The 20,472-nt window shown below is 48.9% G+C and overlaps 1 protein-coding gene across 1 annotated transcript in view; it reads left to right on the forward strand.

Annotated features, from left to right (window-relative positions):
* The window catches only part of Cep89 (centrosomal protein 89), a 44,100-nt gene that overhangs the window by 6,415 nt on the left and 17,213 nt on the right, over nt 1-20,472 (forward strand). Inside the window, exons 4-12 of the mRNA XM_055595054.1 lie at nt 1,756-1,948; nt 4,770-4,869; nt 9,673-9,701; nt 10,744-10,783; nt 12,520-12,738; nt 13,075-13,217; nt 14,899-14,949; nt 15,883-15,966; nt 18,529-18,632. Coding sequence (XP_055451029.1) covers nt 1,756-1,948; nt 4,770-4,869; nt 9,673-9,701; nt 10,744-10,783; nt 12,520-12,738; nt 13,075-13,217; nt 14,899-14,949; nt 15,883-15,966; nt 18,529-18,632 — 963 coding nt within the window. The remainder of the gene's footprint in view (nt 1-1,755; nt 1,949-4,769; nt 4,870-9,672; nt 9,702-10,743; nt 10,784-12,519; nt 12,739-13,074; nt 13,218-14,898; nt 14,950-15,882; nt 15,967-18,528; nt 18,633-20,472) is intronic.

Below are 20,472 nucleotides of genomic sequence, written 5' to 3' on the forward strand. Positions count from 1 at the left end.
AAAGATAAGGGAGGTAAAACCGTCACAGGGGGAGTGACAGTAGCCTTGCTGTGTTTGAAGCACAGTGCTAAAGCAGTGGCAGCAGGGTGGGGCTGCTCAGCTCAGTGGCGAGGGGTGCAAACACACTAAGCGGCCCGAAACAGGCCAGGGAGGAGGAAGGACTTTCAGCACGTTGTTGGCTGACGGCATCTGAAAACAAATTGGCTTTGAGCCTTGCCAGGTCCTGCACCACAGTCGGTGCCTTTGGGATGAAGCTGTTGTTGCTGGTGTTCACGTATGTAAGGCCGTGAAGAGTGCCCAATCCACTGCCGTGTCCTTCTAAGCTAGGGGTTTAGAAGGTAGAATAAATTGATTTGGGAAGGGAGGTGAGTTGGAGGAGGGACTGGGAATTGTGGTTTCTGTAATCCTAGCATCAGGAGGCTATCATTGGCTATATAGTAAATTTCGGGCCAGCTTGGGCTACATGAGATACTGTCGCAGAACAACAAAGGTGGTTATTTTGCAGTTCTAGAGGATCAGCCCTGGGTCCCTCTATGTGCTAGGCAAAAACTGTGCACTGAGCTAAGCCCACAAACATTTTGTTTTAAAATCATCTGTCTTAGTTAGGGTTTTATTGCTTTGAAGAGATACCATGAACCAAGGCAATTCTTATAATGGAAGACATTTAATTGGGGCTGGCCCCAGAGATTTGGTCCATCATCATCACGGTGGGAAGCGTGGTGGCGTCCAGGAACAGTGGTGCTGGAGAAGGCGCTGGGAGTTCTTCCTCCTGATCTGCGGGCAGCAGGGAGGAAACTGAATGTATTTCTCACTGGGTGGCGCTTGACCATTTAAGACCTCAAAGCCCGCCTCCACAGTGACACACTTCCTCTGACAAGGCCACACCTTTTCCAACCAGGCCACGGCTCCTAATAGTGTCACTCCCGACAGCCAAGCATTCAAACACAGGAATGTGTGGGAGCCATCCCTATTCAGAGCACCACAATATCCACATCATCCATCTGCTAAAAAGGCATAGGTACTCTACCATCAAAATGCAGACTGGAAGATCTTAGCAGTTGCTGGGTGTGGCGGTGTGACCGCAGGTGTTCCTCCCACACCCCACCTCCGAAATAGTGAGCTGAGACTATTATTTATGAATAAATGCCCAGGCCATGAGCTTTGGCTCGTTTCCCGACTAACCCTGAATGTAAATCGTTTCTTCTATTCTGTGTGTGCCACACAGACACATGCATGTAAAAAAGCATAAAGCTCCACTACCAGCAGATTCGAAGAGATGGCTCAGAGGTTAAGAGCATTGGCTACTAATGCAGAAGACCCAGGTTCAGTTCCCAGCACTCACAACCTCCTTTAACCCAGCTCCAGGGGAATTCAGCACCCTCTTCTGGCCTCTGCTGATACCTGCATGCATGTTGATAGACACACACATGTGCACACACAAATAAAAATAAATCTTCTTAAACATACTAATCATAAAGTGTGTATGTACAGAGTATGAGGGTGAAGACAAGTATGAAGATGTACTTGGGGGGAGAGGCAGGGAGCAGAGACGGTCGTTCAGCTTCGTGTATTTTACTTTTCTAATACTTCTTCGGCACGGACTTGGAAACGGTGCACTTTCTGTGTGTAACGTCTTGGTGGGGTAGTGTATGCCGGTACTCCCAATACTTGAGAGACTGAGGCAGGGGGATTATGGGTTTGGGCCAGCCTGAGCCCAAAGTGACATCTCATTCATTCGTTAATGACCGAATGCAGGCATAGCTGGCAGATTGGGCCAAGAACTTCCTTACCGTCCTTTGAGACGATAGGCTATGCGGAAGATGAGGATGCGGAAACACAGGTGTCGACCAGCTACAGGGAGACCAGCTACAGGGAGTCGGAGTCCAGCATCAGGAAGGATGTGGGCCATGGCAGCGATGCCGTGTACGCGGTGCCTCACAGGAAACAGGTGACCTCCGCGCTCCCAGGCTGCCTCCCCACGTCCCCATGGGAAACCTCCCAGAGTGATGAGCATTGCATTTCATCGCTTCCCCATGGGAAACCGCCCAGAGCGCATGAGCACTGCACTGCGTAATTCCTTGCTTCCGCCTGCCCCGCCCCTTGCTTTTCCTTAGCCTTGTGTTCAGCCTTGTGTCTGTCTGGAGGGTAAAGCTTAAACTTCTTGATTTGTCCTCTGAAGTCAAGTCCTTTAAAGGCGAAGATAAACATCTTTATGGGGGTTTGTGAAATGTATGTGTGTGGTGTGCTTGTGTGTATATGTGTATGTGTGTGTGGTGCGCTTACATGTGTGTATGTCTGTGTGGTGTGTTTGCATGTATGCTTGTATGTGCTATGCTTGCATGTGTGTCTGCTTTTGTTGTTTGTTTTATTGGATTCTTTTGAGACTGGATATAGCCACAACTCCCAGAGATCTGCCCGCCTCTGCCCCCTGAGTGCCGGGGTTCCAGGCATGCTCCACGTCCGCTTTTACATTTTCTCGTCCCAGTTTGCCCCGGGGAGGCTCTCTTCATGGCATTGCACCTCATGGCACATGCTGCATTCGGGGAGGCTTGTGTTCGCAGGGCTGTGTCAGGAGACTCACACATAGCCCCGTGCTGGACGCTATGCTTTATTGGGGTCACTCAGAGCTGACTGCTACAGTCACATGCTAACACACGGCTTTCTTTCATCAGGCCTCCTAGTCTTTTGTTCCTAAATTTAGCACTCGGACACTACACATCTTCTAAGTTCTCCAACTCAATGGACATGGAAATAGAATGTGTTCATTAGACTATTATTAGATGTATGACTTTGAAATATCTAAATATGCATTTTCCCCTAATAACGTACTTCTTTCTTAGACTTACAATGAGTGTTTTGCCTGTGAGTTTGCTTACCACATGCATGCCTGGTGCCCGAGGAGGTCAGAAGAGGGTGTCAAATCCTCTGGAAGTGGACTCACAGATGGGTGTGAGCCACCATGTGGGTGCTGGGAGCTGAACCAGGGTCCTCTGCAAGGGCTCTTAATCACCGAGCCATCTCTGCAGCCCTCCCTCATAGCCCTTTGACTGATATTCTTTATCTTCCTTGTGTTTGGTTATCTTCATGGCCAGTTTCTTTCTTATTACATGCATATGTGTGTGCTTGTATGATGCTTGTGTGTGGGTGCACATACTGTGGGGTGCCTGTGTATGGAGGACAGGCACTTGTGTGGAATCCAGTTTCCTTCTACCTTTAAGAGGGTTCCGGGGGTTGAACTTGGGGCACTGGGCTTACACAGCAAACACCTTTCCCAGGCTTTTCCCCAACCCTGCCATGTTTCTATCTGTCTGTCTGTCTTTCTTTTTTTCTTTTTTTTTAGGAGTTCATAATTTTCAGGAAACAGCCATTATATATTAATTTCTTTTTTAAAATAAATTTACCTTTATCTTTGTGTATGGTGTTTTGCCTGCATGTATGTACACCACAGACAGGCAGTTCCTACAAAGTAATAGCTCTTTGGATCCCCTAGAACTGGAGTCGCAGATGGCTGTGAGTCACCGTGTGGTGCTGAGAATCAAACCCGGGGCCTCAGGAAGAGCAGGCAGCCCTCTCAACACCTGCGCCCTCTCTTTTGGCCCCCTTGACCCCCTTTTCCATCTTTTGGTTTCAGCCATCCTCTCTCTGCTCAGATGTGTTTCCAGTCCTTGTGTGGTAGTGGGCGGCTCTCTGTTGCCATCATTTAACTTTTCCTCAGTAGCCACACCTCTCCTGTTCATTTCGCTGCTGGTGGCTCACAGTTTTAGTTCCTTAAGAACAGTGCTGAAGGAAGCATTCGATGGCCTCTGTGTCCTCTGATGAGCACAGGCCATTGGCATTTTCTTATCAATTCCACACTTGCTGTGACTGAGTAGTTTAATGTGTCTTCCCCACAGGCTGTTAGCTCCTGGGAGATAAAAAGCAAGAGGTCCCTTTGCTTCTCTCCCTCTGAAACAAGAGTACATTGGGAGCTCTTGTTCACCCTGAGCCAGGTCACCCTGGAGCCATGTGCAGAGCCTGTAGCTGCAGAGGCCTCGGCTCTTGTCTCTGAAATGCCCTTCCTATGATCATCTTGCTACCAACTTCCTGCCAGCCACAGGGTCCTGGTAGCCCCAAGCTCACCAGGGCTAGGTCGTGCTGATCCCAAGCAAGCTTTTGCTGAGGAATCAGGTGAGCAAGCAGGCGTACCTGAAGGGCCTGGGTGCTAGTGACCCTGCAGGATGTGCTTCCCCGCCCCTCCTCTTGGCCAGCTGCCCTGTGGTCCTGTCCTCTAGAGCCCTGCCACCATGCATGGTGCATAGCTCCTGTGTAAGGGGCAATCAGACAGTGGGGAGAGAGGCCTGTCTCATCAGGAAATGACAGCGACGGTGACTCACGTAGGGATCCTCAGCCCTTAGCCCCAGGCAATTGTCCAGGTGAGGTTTCTCCAGGCATGGCCAGCACTTCTTGTCGCACCCAGACTTTCATGATGCAGAGCTAGCGCTGGGTGCGATGGCACTGGGTGCTGTCCCGAGCAAGCGAGAGGCAGCCCCTTTCCTGAGCTGCTCCCTGCAGGAGTGTGGAAGGACCAGGCGGTATGGGATAGCCTAACCACATCTCCTGCGTCGTTGACCTTCTGCGCAGGCTTTTCACAGGGCCTGCGGTTTCTTCCTGCTGCAGCCTGTGCAGCCCTTCTCAGCGTGGCCGGGGTGGGGGTTGTGTGAGGTCAGGCAGTTAGGAGGCCGTGTACAGCTAACCCGTACTGTGCGCTTGCCCCTCTCTCATAACCAAAGGGCCTGTCCTCACAAAGGATGGTGACAGCAGATGACGCTTCTGAGCAAGACGGGCTTTCAGACTCCTCCTGCCCCACACCACAGCACACGCAACAGAAAGGTAAGGAGAGGATTCAGCGTGAGAGCACTTTCGGTTACCGACTCCGGGGCCGTCACACCTCTGCACTGTGGCTCCCAGATTCTGACGAGAAGAGCACTTGCAAGTCATCTTACTGCAAGCGACTGGTTGCCCGGACGTGAGGTTGCCTTGACCATATTAGAGACTCATTTAGTGCCCTCGTTGTCTGTTTTGTTTGTCTGGGCAGAGGACTCCAACTCAGGCAGTGACTGTGGACATGGGCCTTTCCCTCCGCTCCTTGTCCCCATGCTAGCAGCCATCAATGAAGGGCTTGTGGGATGCACAAATGTACAGATGTTTCCGGCGTAATTCTGGAAATTCACATCACTATTCTTGCTATATCTTATCTGGCACAGTGAGAAGTCCGCCCATTATGGCAAAGATAGGAAGGGGTTTTGAGCTTCCCTAAGGAGAAAGGGAGACGGTGAGCCTGCCAGGCAGTGGACAGCCAGTAACTGCCTTGGCAGGGCCCCTGAGTTGCGTGAGCCTTGGGATGCAGTTGGGGTATGTGCTCATATGGCTGAATGCGTGTATGAAGGTGTGCCGTGCGAAGAGGCCAGAGGCCAACTTGAGGTGCCGGTCCCCAGCGGCTGTCCACCTTGTTTTTCTGAGACCAGGTCTTGTGTTGGCTGGGAGCTCTCTGATTGGCTCAGGCTGGCTGGGCAGGGTTCCTAGGGTCCTCCCCAGCGCTGAGGTTACAAGCCTGTGCCATCGCGCTGCATTCCTGTGTAGGTTCCACAGGAGCTGACTCGGGTTCTGATGGAGCTGCCCTCGTAGCTCCCTGGGATACCTCTCCTGCAACTCAGTCTACCCAGTGCCTGATGGGAAATAGAATGCCAGCCTAGAAGACTTGAGCCGGAAGTCTCCCCTTGGTTAGCCAGCCTTTCTCCCCTCCTCTTTTTTGGGACAGCCTTTCGGTATAGTCCAGGATACCTTGAAACTTGACATATTCCTGCCTCAGCCTCCCAGTGGCTGGCATGACGGACATGCACCCCCACACCTGGGTCTCTGACATCTCCCTCTTTCTAAAATCCATGTTGTGTGGCCTCCTGGATCACACACATCAGCCAAATCCAACTGAGAGACAGAACCAGACAGTGGTTTACAAAGACTCAAGGGTGTTAATCTAAGAGGATTGCCTAAGGGGTAGAGAGGACACTCCAGATGGAGGAATCGGAAACAGGGCTTAGCCCACGGGGCGCCTGAGGAAGGAACAAATATGCCAGTGCCCCCTCACTCAGAGCTGAGGCCCAGGCCTCACTGCCGGGGTGTGGCTCTGGCCTGCTGGAGGCCAGGTCCTGCTCTCTGGGGTAAGGTACCAGGAAAAGCCACCCGTGGGGAGGTGCTTTATGTGCTGGCCACCTATAAATAGTAAAATAAAAGCAGAGCCAGGAAGCAAAGCTCCATTAGTGCCTCTTCAGCACCCTCTACTGGCAATTTTGCATAGTGCCTGCTGCAAGTGGAATTGGCACACCATCAGCTTGCTAGAGGGTGTGTCTGGAACCCACAGATGTGATAGCCCTCGCGTTGACCTCACTGGCTTGGAGCACAGATGTGGGGTAGGCAGGAGCTCAGTGCCTGCAGTGCCTCCTGGTTCTTGTTGGTTATAAAGGCTCTTAGGCACTTGGAGAAAAGCTTTGTAACCCAAATTCTAATTAAGGGGCTCCAAGAGGGGCCCAGAGGCCTGTGTTTCTAGCAAACTCCTTGGGAAGCCAAGGTGCGTGGTATGTAGAAAACCAAATAGGAAGCCTGGTGTGGTGACACATGCCTGTAATCCCAGCACTCAGGGAGGCAGAAGCTGGTGGGTCGCTGTGAGTTCAGGGCCAGTCTGGTCTACAAAGCAAGTTCCAGGACAGCCAAGACTACACAGAGACACTCTGTCTTGAAAAACCAAACAAAAGGCTTGGCTAAGCTGTGCCCTCTGCTCAGTCTGCATTCCATTGCGTCCTCATCCACCTCATGACAACTACCGTCTCAGCCAATGCCAGAACACGGCACCTTTCTGCCATTGCCAGACCCCTGCCTAACTGTCTCTCAGGAACATCGTCCCTTCTGTCAAGGTTTTGCAGACCCTCCTGCTCTCTCTGATGAGAACAACCTGGAGAGGGAGAGTTTGGGCTCAGGGTTTGAAGGAACACTCCATCATGGCGGGGAAGCCATGGCAGCAGGGATGTGCAGCCAAGTGCGGAAGCAGAGAGATGGGAGCTGGTACCCAGCGAGCATCCTCCTTTTCACAGTCCAGGGCCCCAGGCCGTGCGGTCCTGCCACCCGCATTAGGCTGGTCTTCCCACCTCAACTCCTTCTCCAAACCCTCTCACATGCCAGGAGGCTTGTCTTCTGGGCGGTTCTGGGTCCCGTTGGCTTGACAGCATCAACTGCCACATTGTGTTGAGAACAGGTTCTGTCGTCCTTGTCATCAGGGAGTTTTGATTTACCTGGAATTTTGACGGCAAGGATGTGTTCATGTGTGAATTTTCTCACTGTGAAGACTGGGATAGAGCTAAGCACAATGTGACATAAGCTAAGAAACTTTCTTAGATGACTTGTTGGACTCCTCATCTGTGTAGAGAAGAGAAATGATACCGCTCTGAGAAGTGTTGAATTAGAAGGGAGCAGCCAGGTATGGAGGAGAGGTGGGTGGAGAGGCAGGGGTCAAGCTCAGCCTGGCCGAAGAGTGACACCCTGTTTCTGTTGAATGTTCTGGCCAGCGGCCGCCTTTCTGAGAGAGACACAAGGAAACAGGAAACAAACCCATCCACAGAGACAGGAGACCCTCGTGTAATATATTGGTCCCTAAGTGAACTTGAGATGAAGGAAATTGTGGAAAAATCCTGAAAAGTTGAGATCATTATTTTCTCTGGGAAAGTACAGGAATTGCCTTGCAAACTTTTCATTCAAGCTCAAAACTGCCCATTTTAAGCTTGAATTATAATAAGAAGTAAGTGAGCCCCTCCCTGTCCCCAGCAGCCGGAACCACTGGCATCTTACCTTCCAGCCCCACTTGGGAAAGGAGTAGGTCTGAGACAGCACTGCAGGACACCAAATCAAGACTAACTGAAAAATGTCCCCAAGTATAGACACTGTGGGTGGCGCAGCAGGCCCTGGGCCCCTGCCCCAGTGCTGAAAAAAGCAAAAACAAAACCAACAATCTCTTAGCCACTTGCTCATCAAAAACGTACTCAGTAGCCAGCAAGATGGCTCAGTGGGCGAAGGTGTGAACCCATGAGGATTTGAGAGTGTGTGTGCATGTACTAATAAGGGATGGAGAGGTGGCTCAGTGGTTAAGAGCACTGTCTGCTTTTCTAAAGGACCTGGGTTCAATTCCCAGCACCCACATGGCAGCTCACAGCTGTCGGTAGTGCCAGTTCCAAGGGATCTACCACCATCACACTAATGCACATATAATACAATTAAATAAATTATTAAAAAATTAAATGCACTCATAAAAATAGAAAGGTGACAGAGATGGCGTCCCATGGGCTCATCCCCTCATGTTCAAGTTGTAGAGGAAGTGTGGAGTGCCAGGACAGGTGGCACAGTGCCCCAAAATCAGGAGAAGGAGGGTGGTTGCACCTGCCAGGTGGCCAGGAGATAAATCTGCAGCCAGAGCCGGGGCTGGGTCTCACCATGCGTCAGGTGCGTGCAGGTGGTCCGGGCATTTGGCTGAAAGCAACTAGTTCAGAGTTGTTGCTAGTGGGGCGGGGCACAGCTCAGTTAATGAGTGCCTACCTAGCATTTGTGAGGCCCGGGTCAGGGCTGCATGTAGCAGCACACACCTGGAACCCAGGAATTCAAGGTCATCTTTGGCTTAGAGTGTCCAGGGTGAGCTCGGGCTACGTGAGACCCCATCTTAAAAACAACAGAACTCAACTGTTAAAATTAAGCCCTTCAGTGATGAACACTGGGAATGTTACTGAGTTAGGGATTAGATTTAGAATGCTGTATGCATCAAGCTTCTTGGTTGGTTTTATGAACCCTGTAAGAGCTTTTTTATTTTCTGTCTTTCACAGTGTCTGTTGTTCAGTGAGTTGTTTATACTCTTCAGATCAGTGGTGGGGCGTTAGAAGCAGCCCACGTTTCCAGCTTGCTACCAGAGAGAATTGTCAGCCAAGCAAGTGAAGGATGCCTTCCTAGGGTACCTCAGTTACCACACAAGGACAAGGCCACTGTCAGATCTGTTTCCATCTGTATTACTGAGGCAGTTTGCTATATTTTTTTTTTTAGGTTTTTTTTTTTAAGATTTATTTATTATGTACAGTGTTCTGCCTACATGTACACCTGCACACCAGAAGAGGGCACCAGCTCTCATCAGAGATGGTTGTGAGCCACCATGTGGGTGCTGAGAATTGAACTCAGGACCTCTGGAAGAGCAGCCAGTGCTCTTAACTTCTGAGAGATCTCTCAAGCCCCCAGTTTGCTATTTTTATGACTTAATTTATATGCTCCTATATAGGCATGAGGGACAGAGTGGAGTCAGGCGTTCGCTGTCTTCAACTGCAGGAGAACCATGACTGGGGAGGTAGGGAAGAGCGCAGTGTGGGAGCCCAGTGTCTCAGACTCCCTGAGGGGTTTGGCTGTGGTTCTGGGATGACGGGGTCCACTGCAGGGACTTCAGAATGAAGGTGTCAGAGAGTGATGGCGCAGTCAAGGTCAGGCCGCTGCCTTGTCCTGGGACCTTACTCTATGCTTGGGGACAAGGTTCATCTCTAAATTTATGAGTATACTCTTCTAGCATGTCAAGTTTCTTATGCTTTTAAAACTTTCCATTTTCTCTTTCTAAAACAGATGGAAAATATTCTGTTCTGAATCTAGAGGTAAGCTTTAAGAATTTGTTTTTAAAAAGTAGACTTTGCACTATAGTTTGTCTTTTCTTTCTTTTCTTTCTTTCTTTCTTTCTTTCTTTCTTTCTTATTTCTTTCTCTTATTTGTTTTATTTTTAAACAATGTGACTTCTATCTTTGACTCTGAACTGTGATTGCATTTCCTGATTTGTACAGTTTCCCTTGCTTCCTTGGATGGGTTAAACCAAGCTTAATCCTGATTCATGATCTTATTTCATTTTTATAACACACTTACGTTAAAACATCTTCTTGTAAGAGTTCTTTCCTGCCACGAGCTTCAGTGAATAACTTCTCCACGGCAAGGTGTTAGATGGGAGTGACTCAAGGGACACTGAGATGGAACACTGGGGAGGAAGGGTTTATTAGAGTTGTTACTGCCATGGGCAGACAGACAGACAGGGACGGCAGAGCTCCAAGGAGAGTCCAGGCCTGAGCACCAGAGACAGACAGCATGCTGGAGTTTCTAGAGTGAGGAGTCTGGGGCATCAGAGCCCACACAGCAAAAGCAGAGCTTCCTTTCTATACCTTAGGATGGGGAAGGGTCTAAGCAGAAGCCCGTAGCCATGCTCTCTCGCTCCCAGGCAGGAGGCAGGGGAAGGGGGTGGTCATACCCACCTTGGCGTAAACTCACCTCTGAGAGGCAAGCCTGAGATCTGTTTGCTCAGCAGTCAGAGCAGTCAGATCGGTTTGCTTGGTCACTGGACCCTCTCATCACTGCCCTGCACTCACCGCCGCCGTGCACAAGCTTTATTTACAAAGGGAAGGGACCTTCTGTGAAGATGCGGGCACTGAGCACATAGGCCAGAGCAGAAGCCAGCTGGGGAGCCCTCCAGGAGGGGCTGCCCCGAGTGTGTGCTGTTTAACTGAAAGAAAAGCGTGAGGGTTAAACTCAAGGGGATGGAGAAAGACCCTCAGGAGCCAAGGCAAGAGGAAGCTCTGCCTCTACCTGCAGGCCTCACCCAGTGCCAGTCCCCTGATGCTCATACACTCTCACACTCTGCCTTTTCCTCCCTAGGATGAGAAACCATTGCTTGAGAAGCCTCCTCCCTCCCCAGGTACTGGTGGCCTTTGGGGGTTCACTGTGATGGGCATGCTTAGTGTTTGTAGAGTACTTAGAATAGTCTCGCCTGAAGGAGAGTTTACAACTCCCCATGAAGGCTCTGGCGGCTGCCCCTGTGACTAGGTTCCCGAAGTGAAGGTGTTAATCACTGAGTATTAATCGGATTAAGGGTGGGCCTGTGGGGAGAGCTTAGGTCTGGGGTGAGGGTGGATCTGTGGGGAGACCTCAGGGCCAGGGGGTGGGGGGATGGGGGTGAGGGTAGATATGTGGGAAGAGCTCAGGGCCGGGGGTGAGGGAGGGACACGCTGAGTTCTTGTGTGGGAGATGGCCTCACAGGATGTGCCTGAGGCCAGCCTGTCGGTATGTACAAACGGGCTCAGTTTGCAGGCTCGGCTTCGTGGGGCCGCCCTCCTATATGGCTGGGGAAGCTGCAGTCGCGTTCAGAGTGGGTTTGTAGTTTGGATCTGTTTTGTCTCCCATCACTCACCTGAAAGTCTTATTGTGTCTTTAATTTGGATTAGCTGTGTTTGCTCTCTCTTGGGGATCTTGGTTCTGTGTTCTGAGAGAGCACTCGTGCCCTAAGTTCTAGGTCTTAGGCTCTCTGTCCATTGGCAGCAGTGCCTTGTGCAGCCTGTCTGAATTGAGGCAGTCCATCACAGTGACATGCAAGAGATTCAAAGTAGGATCCCCAGACCTCCGTGCACACTGTGGTACTCGTGTATTCACACCTGACATACACATATCATGTATACACAACAACAATAATGATAAAATGAAGGAGCCAAATCCATATGGAAAAGAAGAAAAATATGTATTCAGTGTGCCCACTTTAGGAAGAGGGACAAAGAGTTCCAGTGACCGCCCCCCGAACACACAAGTCCAGCTTCAGGGTCTTGACACAACGCTAGGTTTGAAGTAGAGGCCTAGCTACGTGTGAAGTTCATCTGGGAGGTAGGCTCCTTCTCTGGGTGTACTAGCCTCAGCCTTGTCCTTCTCCCAGCATGAGATTCCTGAGGGAATTTCCCATTCATTGAGGTCCATTTTCTGATAGCCAAAGTGAGAGACACACTTGTCTCGTTAGTCGGCAGGTCCACTGCTGGGCAGTACCCACTCTATGTAGCGACCTGCTTCCAACACACACTACCCAGGAGCTGTGGCTTCTGCTGGCAGACTGCGCTCTCACCTCACAGGGAATAACAGGTAATTTATCCTGAGCCAAACACAAGTGACCTGGGCTTGGAACATGGGGTCAGGCCTGAATGACATTATCCAGTATGCAAGCTGCTTTATGAGCTTTCGTGGTCATCAAGTACAGCCGTAAATCAAGGCCTTCACCAGAGGCTCTGAGCAGGTTACAGGCAAAGCCAGGCAGCCTCTGCTGTCACTCAGAACTGTTTGAAATCACCCACAGCCTTAGAGCTGGTGGGGGCTAGAAGCTTACCAGGTCACTCTGATAGTCAAAAGGGTGCTAAGCCTGCAGTGTGAAAGCTCCTCTCTGCCTCCTAAAATTCATGGACTCCGCTGGCCTGCCGCCTCTCTACCTGCTGCCCGTTGTCCCTTCCCCTGGACACCTAGTCTTTTCAGACACCAGGGACACGGCCCTAGGCCCAGTGTGAACTAGTTGTTCACATTGTTGTCAAGTGTTGTTGTTTTTTTTTTTTTGTTGTTTTGTTTTTTTTTTTATGTGAGGCGGTTGCTTTAATTGTGTCGGCTTTCCTCTGTACCCTCTAGATGTAGCTGGTAGAGTCCATCAAAGATACGCAGAGATAACCAAAGAAAAGTTTGAGGAGCTAAAAGAAGAAACGGTGCATCTCCACGCCACGAACCACGCCCTCAGCCTTGAACTGAGTGCATTGAGACAGGAAATGAAGGAGTTGCAGCTGAAGCTCAAGAGGGTGGAAAAAGACAGCAGGAGGCTGAAGGAGGAGGAAAAGCCATCCTCTCAGGAAGGTGTGGTCCCCATGCCGTCATTCCTAAGGGCCAGGCCTCGACCCACTCTTTATTCTGAGAGCCTGCTTCCTGTTGTACATGGATATCTGGATGTTGTAATAGTTAGGAAGAAGCATGGTGCCCTTATGCTTTTTGAATTTTTACTTTTTCTGCTCTATCATTTTTGTTAAATGTCATAACTGATTCCTGTAAGTCATTAATTATATAAGTTATTATACACTTTCATTTACGAACAGTTCACTGCAAGGGATCAAAAGACTGACTAGTAGTTCACATAAAATCTTGCTGCCTTTGATACGATTGGTTGTATTGTAATATTAAGCGGATGTTTTTCAGTCATCACTCCCGAGTTACTATGCCTAAGGAAGCAAGGCCAAGACCTGGCGGATGAGAACAAGGCGCTGAAAATGATTGTCCATCGTTTGAACGTAGAGCTCAGTCGCTACCAAACAAAATTCAGGCCTTTGTCTGAGGAAGAGGTAATGTTTCCAACTCCAAAAAGCCGCTTTGCCTTTAGTCTGGTACTGTTGAATTGATCCCTGGTTCTCGAGAGAGTCTTGGTAGTTCGTGCCTTTAATCCCTGCACTTGGCCTCAAACTCAGAGATCCACCTGCCTCTGGTTCCTAAGGCCAGGACTAAAGATGTACACTACCATGGCCAGCTAAAAACATTAAGAAAAGAAAAAGAAAGAAAGAAAAAAGGCACAATTAATTATTCCATCCAAAGAAAGTATTAGTTTCTCCTCTCATGGCTATGACAGGTTGCTGATAGGAACAGCCTAAGGGAGCAGAGACTTATCTTGCCTCATGGTTCAGGGGCTACAGCACAGCATGACTTGTTACATCTCCAGGAAGCCAGGAGCCCAGAAAGGGTCTCAGTCTGCAGCCCAAGCAGGGACTCAGCTTGAAGCAACAACCTCTTTCCCTAGCTTCCTAAGTGCTGGGATTGTAGGCATGAGCACACCAGCTCCCAATATGAACTTTCGTTTAAAGATTTATTAATTTTATGTGTATGAGTGCCCCTCTGCATGTACACCTGCATGACAGAAGAGGGCGCCAGATTACATTATAGATGGTTGTGAGCCACCATGTGGGTGTTGGGAATTGAACTCAGAACCTCTGGAAGAACAAACAGTGCTCTTAACCACTGAGCCATCTCTCCAGCCCTCCAATGTTAACCTTTTTTTGTTTGTTTTGTTTTGTTTTTTTTTCGAGACAAGGTTTCTCTGTGTATCAAGCCCTGGCTATTCTGGACTTGCTCTGTAGACCAAGCTGGCCTTGAACTCACAGAGATCTGCTTGCCTTTGCCTCCTAAGTGCTGGCATCAAAGGTGTGCGCCACCATGCCCAGCTAATGTTAACTTTTTAATAACAAAATTAAGCTGGGGAGTTCACCTGATCCAAACACATTCCCTAGACCCTGCCCTTCTGTAGTGCTGTGGGTGGGCAAAGCACGTGGGTGCAGTGACAACTTTATCCACCGCTGTGGTTAATCCTTGCATCTACACTCCATACACTTTCCTTTGGACCTTTGCAAATGCCACATTTTCTATGACATTTTCCTAGTCACTCTATCCAGATGTGAGCGTGATCTCATTTATTTTGGGGAGGAGGGGCATATGCACACTCGTGTATGTGTGTGTGTGTATGTGTGTGTAGCTGTGTAAGTGCTCATGCACATGTACACATGAAGAGGCCAAAGGAGGACGTCAGTGTCTTCTCTCTTTCTTTCCTCTTCCCTTCTTCCCTCCCTCCCTTCCCTTGTCCCTTATTCCCTTCCTACCTTCCTTCCTTGCTTTTTCTTTCTTTTTCTTTCTTTCTTTCCTTCCTTCCTCCTTCCCTCCCTCCCTTCCTCCCTCCCTCCCTCCCTTCCTTATTTTCTCCTCATGTGGAGAAATTTGGAGATATCTGAATTATGCGTCGGTGTTCCTTCCTAATGTTTATATAGTATTATGTTAATTAAGTGAATGTTTTGGAAACATGTTATGGTATTTAGGGGAAGAGAGTGTCACTGCCAAACACTTCTAAGATTACTTCACATGCTTAGACACACATGTACAGAGAAGGGTGATGCCTGTTCTAGTTCTAGACTAAGAATGTCTACCATGTGGAGCTTCAGACAGCAGAGCTGACTATGTCTTCAATGTGTGCTTTGTTTTCAGAGTTCCCGTATAGAAGGCCTCCCATCAAAGGGCCCCACACCCCCCTGGCTGGTAAGTGAATGGTAATTAATTAATTTTCAAAACAGGGTTTGGCTGTGTCCTGGAGCTTGCTCAATAGACCAGACTGGCCTTGAACTCAGAGTTCTGCCTGTCTCTGACTCCCAAGAGCTAAGATTAAAGGTGTGTGCTGCACTGGGGGTCTTCCCTTTCCTCCAGCCCACGAGGGCAGGAGGAGCAAAGCCAGGGCCAGGGCTTGGAGGGCTGTGAGCACAAGAGAAATGACAAACTTCTATTATCAGTGACAGGGTGGCAGACAACTTTACTCCAAGGGTAAGGAGAATATATAGGGAAAGGGGAGCAGCCAGAAGGTCCTCTGACAGGTGCTCACAGCACACTTCATTTGCATTAAACAGCACGGTCCTACCGGCCTGTGCAGGGACGCACTACCTGATCATCATATGGTGATGGAGGGAGAACATTCTGCAGGAAGCTGTGTCAGAGGCTACCTCTAAGTTAAGCTCAGGGACTTCCTCCAAATAAGAACAGGCAGATAGTAGGAAGCCCTGCTGGGGGAAGGGAGTCCTCCATCTTGTGCTGAGCTCAGAGAGCTATCTAGTCATGGAGGCCGCAATCTTCAGCAGCAAGGCCCTCCAGCACGCCATTACCTCCTGGCTAAGTGAGAGTTATTTAATCTCAGCTGTATAATCTGGCTCGGTCAAATACTAAGAACCATTTCCAAATAAGTGTGCCATTTTGTCTTTTAAAAAACATGAGCCAGGCCATGGTGGCGGACACCTTTAATCCCAGCACTTGGGAGGCAGAGGCAGGCAGATCTCTGAGTTTGAGGCCAGCCTGGCTTACAGAGTGAGTTCTAGGATAGCCAGAGCTACACAAAGAAACCATGTCTCGAAAAACCAAGAAGAAAAAAAGAGAAAGAAAGGAAGAAGTATGTTAATCTTCTTTTACTCCATTACTCGCCCTTAGGTGGATGTAAAGTACCTGTCACCACTGTTGCTGGCTTATGAAGACAGAATGAAAGAGAAGGACACACTCAGCGCCACCCTGGAGGTATGTTGGCAGCTGTCTCAGACACAGGCTGTATCAAATCAGACCATTCTGACCGCCGAAGCAGCCCGGAGCTAAATGTGCCTAACGTGGTGTTTGCGCTAACGTTTGTCGAAGGAAGAAGGAGCATGGTGGGCGGCTGGGAGGGGGAGAAGGAGAGAGGGAAGGTGGGGAGAAGGCATGTGTGTTTGGCAGAGCGTGAGCAGATGGGCAGGGACGCAGTGGCCTTGGGAAGCTGTGGTCTGGGGAGCGGTAGCTCCCTATGAAGGGAGACCTCGGGGTGCAGAGGAAGAGCAGGGGCGGAACGTCATTCCTGCCTGCAGCTGTGGACACCACCACCAGAGCAGATCCTGGGCCACCGAGACCAGGGAAACAGTGCCCCTAACTCCTAGGAAGCGCTGACCCCAGAGGCGCAGTTATTGGCAATATTAGAACAAGGATTTGTCCATTTCTGTTTGTTCACCTGTTTCCTGAGAATGGCAATGATTCCAACTGTGACTGGACCAGGCCTGGGCATCATCGACACCCCAGGCCCTTCTATGCCTCACACACACACTCCTGACGTCTTCATTATGTAGCCAAGTAGTTGTCCGCATTGGAAGGATCCAGGGAGAGAAGGGTTGGCCCGTAAGTGAGAGGTCCTGAGGGGGACAAATCCTTTAAGAGACCAGCAACCCACTACCTGCTCCATCCCGTGAGTTTTATGACACGCTACTGGACATTGGATTTTTAAGAGCATAAATTATCTTGTGTTCACAGGTCAAAAATCAATAATAAAGTTTCCATTTGGTTACTCATTAAATCAGGGCCATTCACATTTTCTCTAAAGACCCAGTTAATAAGTATTGCAGGCTTTGTGGGCCATGCAGCTTCTGTCCACAGATGCCTGATCTGTGGATCATGACAGCAACTATAGATGGGACTGTATTCTAATGAAACCCAATAAAAATGAACAGCTGTCCTGAAGGCTTCAGTTTGCCAAGGCAGTTAAAAATAGCCATATAGACTGCAGGCAGCTACTGAGTGTGTTCTGCCAGAGGTGAGAGGAGGGAAAGGTGCAGGCTACATTGCTTTAAGAGAGAAACAGCTGGACATGCAGCTCCTGCCTAGCATATGCCAAGCCCTGGGTTCATTCCTGTCCCGAAAATGAGTCAACAGGAGACCATTTCAGAGAATTCCAAAAAAAAGTGGACACCCACGGCTCCCACCGAAGGTGTGTACAAGCCAGTAAGTGCCAGCTGGGACACCAGAAGCAGGCCCAGGTCAGGAGCCTGTGTCTGTTCACAACGCGTGCATCATGGTATCCGGCTGATGAAGCTGACCCCCCGGGCTGGGGGCCCTGTGCTGTGCAGACACGGTTAGAAAACCCTCACTAACACCCTTACCTGCTCACAACCTTCCATCTAGGACCAAAGGACCAAAAATTTTTTTTTATATAAAACTCTGTTTTACTTACAGAGCTAATTCCAGGACAGACAGGACTACACAGAGAAACCTTGAAAAAAAACCCAAAAAACCCTTTAATTTTCCCTCTAAAATCTAAACAAAGAAAACCTTCCAGTCTGTGGTCTTTTGGTTTATTTATTGATTGATTTTTCTAATCCTTTCCTTTAAATTTTTCAAGTATTTGGCACTTTGAGCACTTACAGCAAAGTGGGCGTCAGGTTAGGCTTCAACTAATCAAAACTCCAACTGCTTTGTTGTCATACTTTTTAAATCTGTTTTATTTGGGTTTCTTATGCTTCTTCCTCCCTTTTCCACCCTAACATACCAAGTAGGAGAGGAAGGTTAGTGGGGAAAAGGGATTGGGGTGGAAAAGGGAAGAAGAGGCATAAGAAACCCAAATAAAATAGATTTAAAAAGTATACTCCACGTTGGGCGCCACTTCTTCGCATTACTTTTTAACTATTTTATTTACCTTTCTTAATATCTCTTCCTCTCTTCTCCACCCCAATCCCTTCCAACACCCCAGTCCTGGATAGGAGAGAAAGATTAGTGGGGACACAGGGCATAGTTCTCTTAGGCTCCTTCCTGCTGGCTAGGGTCGTTGGGTTCCTAGGGCAAGCCCAATCCTCGTTTCAGGATATCCCCAACTTTGTCATCATCCGACTGCAGCAGCAGCAACAGAAGCAGCAGGGGGAGCACCAGCAGCCTTCTTCTCTCTTGGAGCTCCCTCCATGCTCTCTGGGCTCTGGCTTTTAGTCCCTCTCAGAAGCCTCAGAATTAAACTATCTGCAGCTGGCAAAGGGCCCCTCTCAGAGCCTGCACGAGGCAAATAGTTTGATGTTGTAGACATCTGAATCAGTCCCACACCCTACACCTGGGATCAAAACAAAAAAATTTACATCCACAACAGTTTTTTGTCCCTGTGTGCAGCGACACTGCAGTGCCTTGGATGTCCTCTCAGGAAGCTGTGTCCCTGAGGACACGTGGGGCCTCTGGGATGTGGAGGCTGAGCCTGGGGCTAGAGCAATGGCTGTTATGTTTGCTTTCACCAAGAAGCAGCATCGCAGCAGATGCTAAGGGTGTGGGTGTACATGACAGTTTCCATGCATTTTATTTCAGGAAGAAATGAAAACCTTGAGGATACGAGTTCAAGAAGTGGTGACAGAAAATGAAGAATTGTACCAAGAGTTAAATAAGAGCAGCCCCTTTACCAGCGAGGAATGGCAAGTGGTGTTTGCTAACTTTTTTAAAAAAGATTTATTTATTTAGTATGTATACAGCATTCTTCCTGCATGTGTGCCTGCACGTCAGGAGAGGACACTGGATCTCATTATAGATGGCTGTGAGACACCATGTGGTTGCTGGGAATCGAACTCAGGACCTCTGGAAAAGCAGCCAGTGCTGTTAACTTCTGAGCCATTTCTCCAGCCCAGTATTTGCTAAGTTACAGAATAATAGGAACAGATGTCATGACATCACTAAATGCATAATGCACTTTGTTTGGTGTTGTTTTTTAATTAAGTACTTTATTAAAAGTCTACACAACTCAGTGAACCTCTATGCAGTTAGAACAGGCATTTGGGATAGAAGCTTAGAGCACCGAATTAAAATGTACACTTTCAGTATCCAATATATTACACCACCATCTACCAACCAAACCCAAAAGATCCATGACATAACTAGATCGAGAAAAACTATTAGCTTTATATCTCTTTAATAATTCGTGACCACGTGGTGGTGCACGCCGTTAGTCCCAGCACTTGAGGAGGCAGAGGCGGGCAGATTGCTTTTAGTTTGAGACCAGCATAGTCTAAAGAGTGAGTCCAGGACAGCCAAGGATACACAGAGAAACCCTGGCTTGAAAAAAAAAAAGTGTCCACTCCATAAATTTACAGCCAGGTTAATTTTAGTGTGTGATGTTTTTATGTGTTTGCAAGGTTTTCAGATAATAAAGTAATAAAGTTTATAATTTTTTAAAGACAGGAATAAGATACAATTCCAGTAAACGCTTCTAAATTGGACTTAATTTATTTTTTTATTTTTGAAGTGCTAAGGATGGAACCCAGGGCCTCGGGCTGTGCTGGGCAAGCACTGTACCACTGAATTACATCCCTCACTCCGGCTTTTGAAGACAGGCCACAATGTGTAGCTCTAAACTGGCTTTGAACTCTGCAGTCCTCCATCTTTCCAAGTGCTCAGTTCAGAGCCGCGTACCACTATACCTAGCTCTAAATTGGTATTTACAGGCCTTGGGCCTGTCCTCAGCGGTAGAGCGCTTTGCTCCCAACAGAGGCCCTGAGTTAAGTCGTATCCCTGAAAGAAAAAATCAGAATAAATGAGTGAGCACATAAATAAATAGGTGTTCAAAGCAGAGGCTCATTTGCCTTGCCGGTCTGTGTTGTGTTCAGACGCAGCACCTTTCCAGAACAGTCATCATCACTGCACACCTTGGTGGCTTGGGGACAGGAAGATGGGGCTAAGGCTGCTCAGTGAAGCCTCTGCTCTCCTGCCCTGCTTCCAGTGCCGCCAGCCCCACTCCCACTGCGCCACAGCCTGGGGCTCCTCCTGGCTGGCTCTGCTCCCTCACCTGCGCTGTGAATTAGGCCTCTGGTCTGTCACTGCACACCTCCCCCTCTGTCCCTGTGCTCTTCTCCATCTCCCCTTCCTGTCCCCGTCTCCGCTCTGTGTGATACCCCGCCTCCACACAACAGCAACAAAGCCGTGAAAGCCGTAGAGACAGTTTCTAGGTGAGACTGAAAACAGAAATGATTAGATTTTAGTGGACATGTACCTAGTATCTTTTCCCCCCTTTCCGGAGACAAAGTCTCACTATGTAGCCCTAGCTGGCTGGCCTAGAACTCTGTATAGACCATGTGTTAAAACCACTGGCATAGATCTTAAAGCAAACTTGAAGTAAGCCTTATCAAATACTGGTCAGGACAATGGACACTGGCTAGGTCCATACCTGGGATTCCCAGAGCATGATGCCAAATTACATTAGTCAGAGGCTTATAAAGGGAATCCGCACTTTCATCCAACTGGGAGCAGGCATACACCCTGACA

The sequence above is a fragment of the Psammomys obesus genome, unplaced genomic scaffold, assembly GCF_907164565.1.
Source record: "Psammomys obesus unplaced genomic scaffold, mPsaObe1.curated_primary_1811, whole genome shotgun sequence".
Taxonomy (NCBI): domain Eukaryota; kingdom Metazoa; phylum Chordata; class Mammalia; order Rodentia; family Muridae; genus Psammomys; species Psammomys obesus.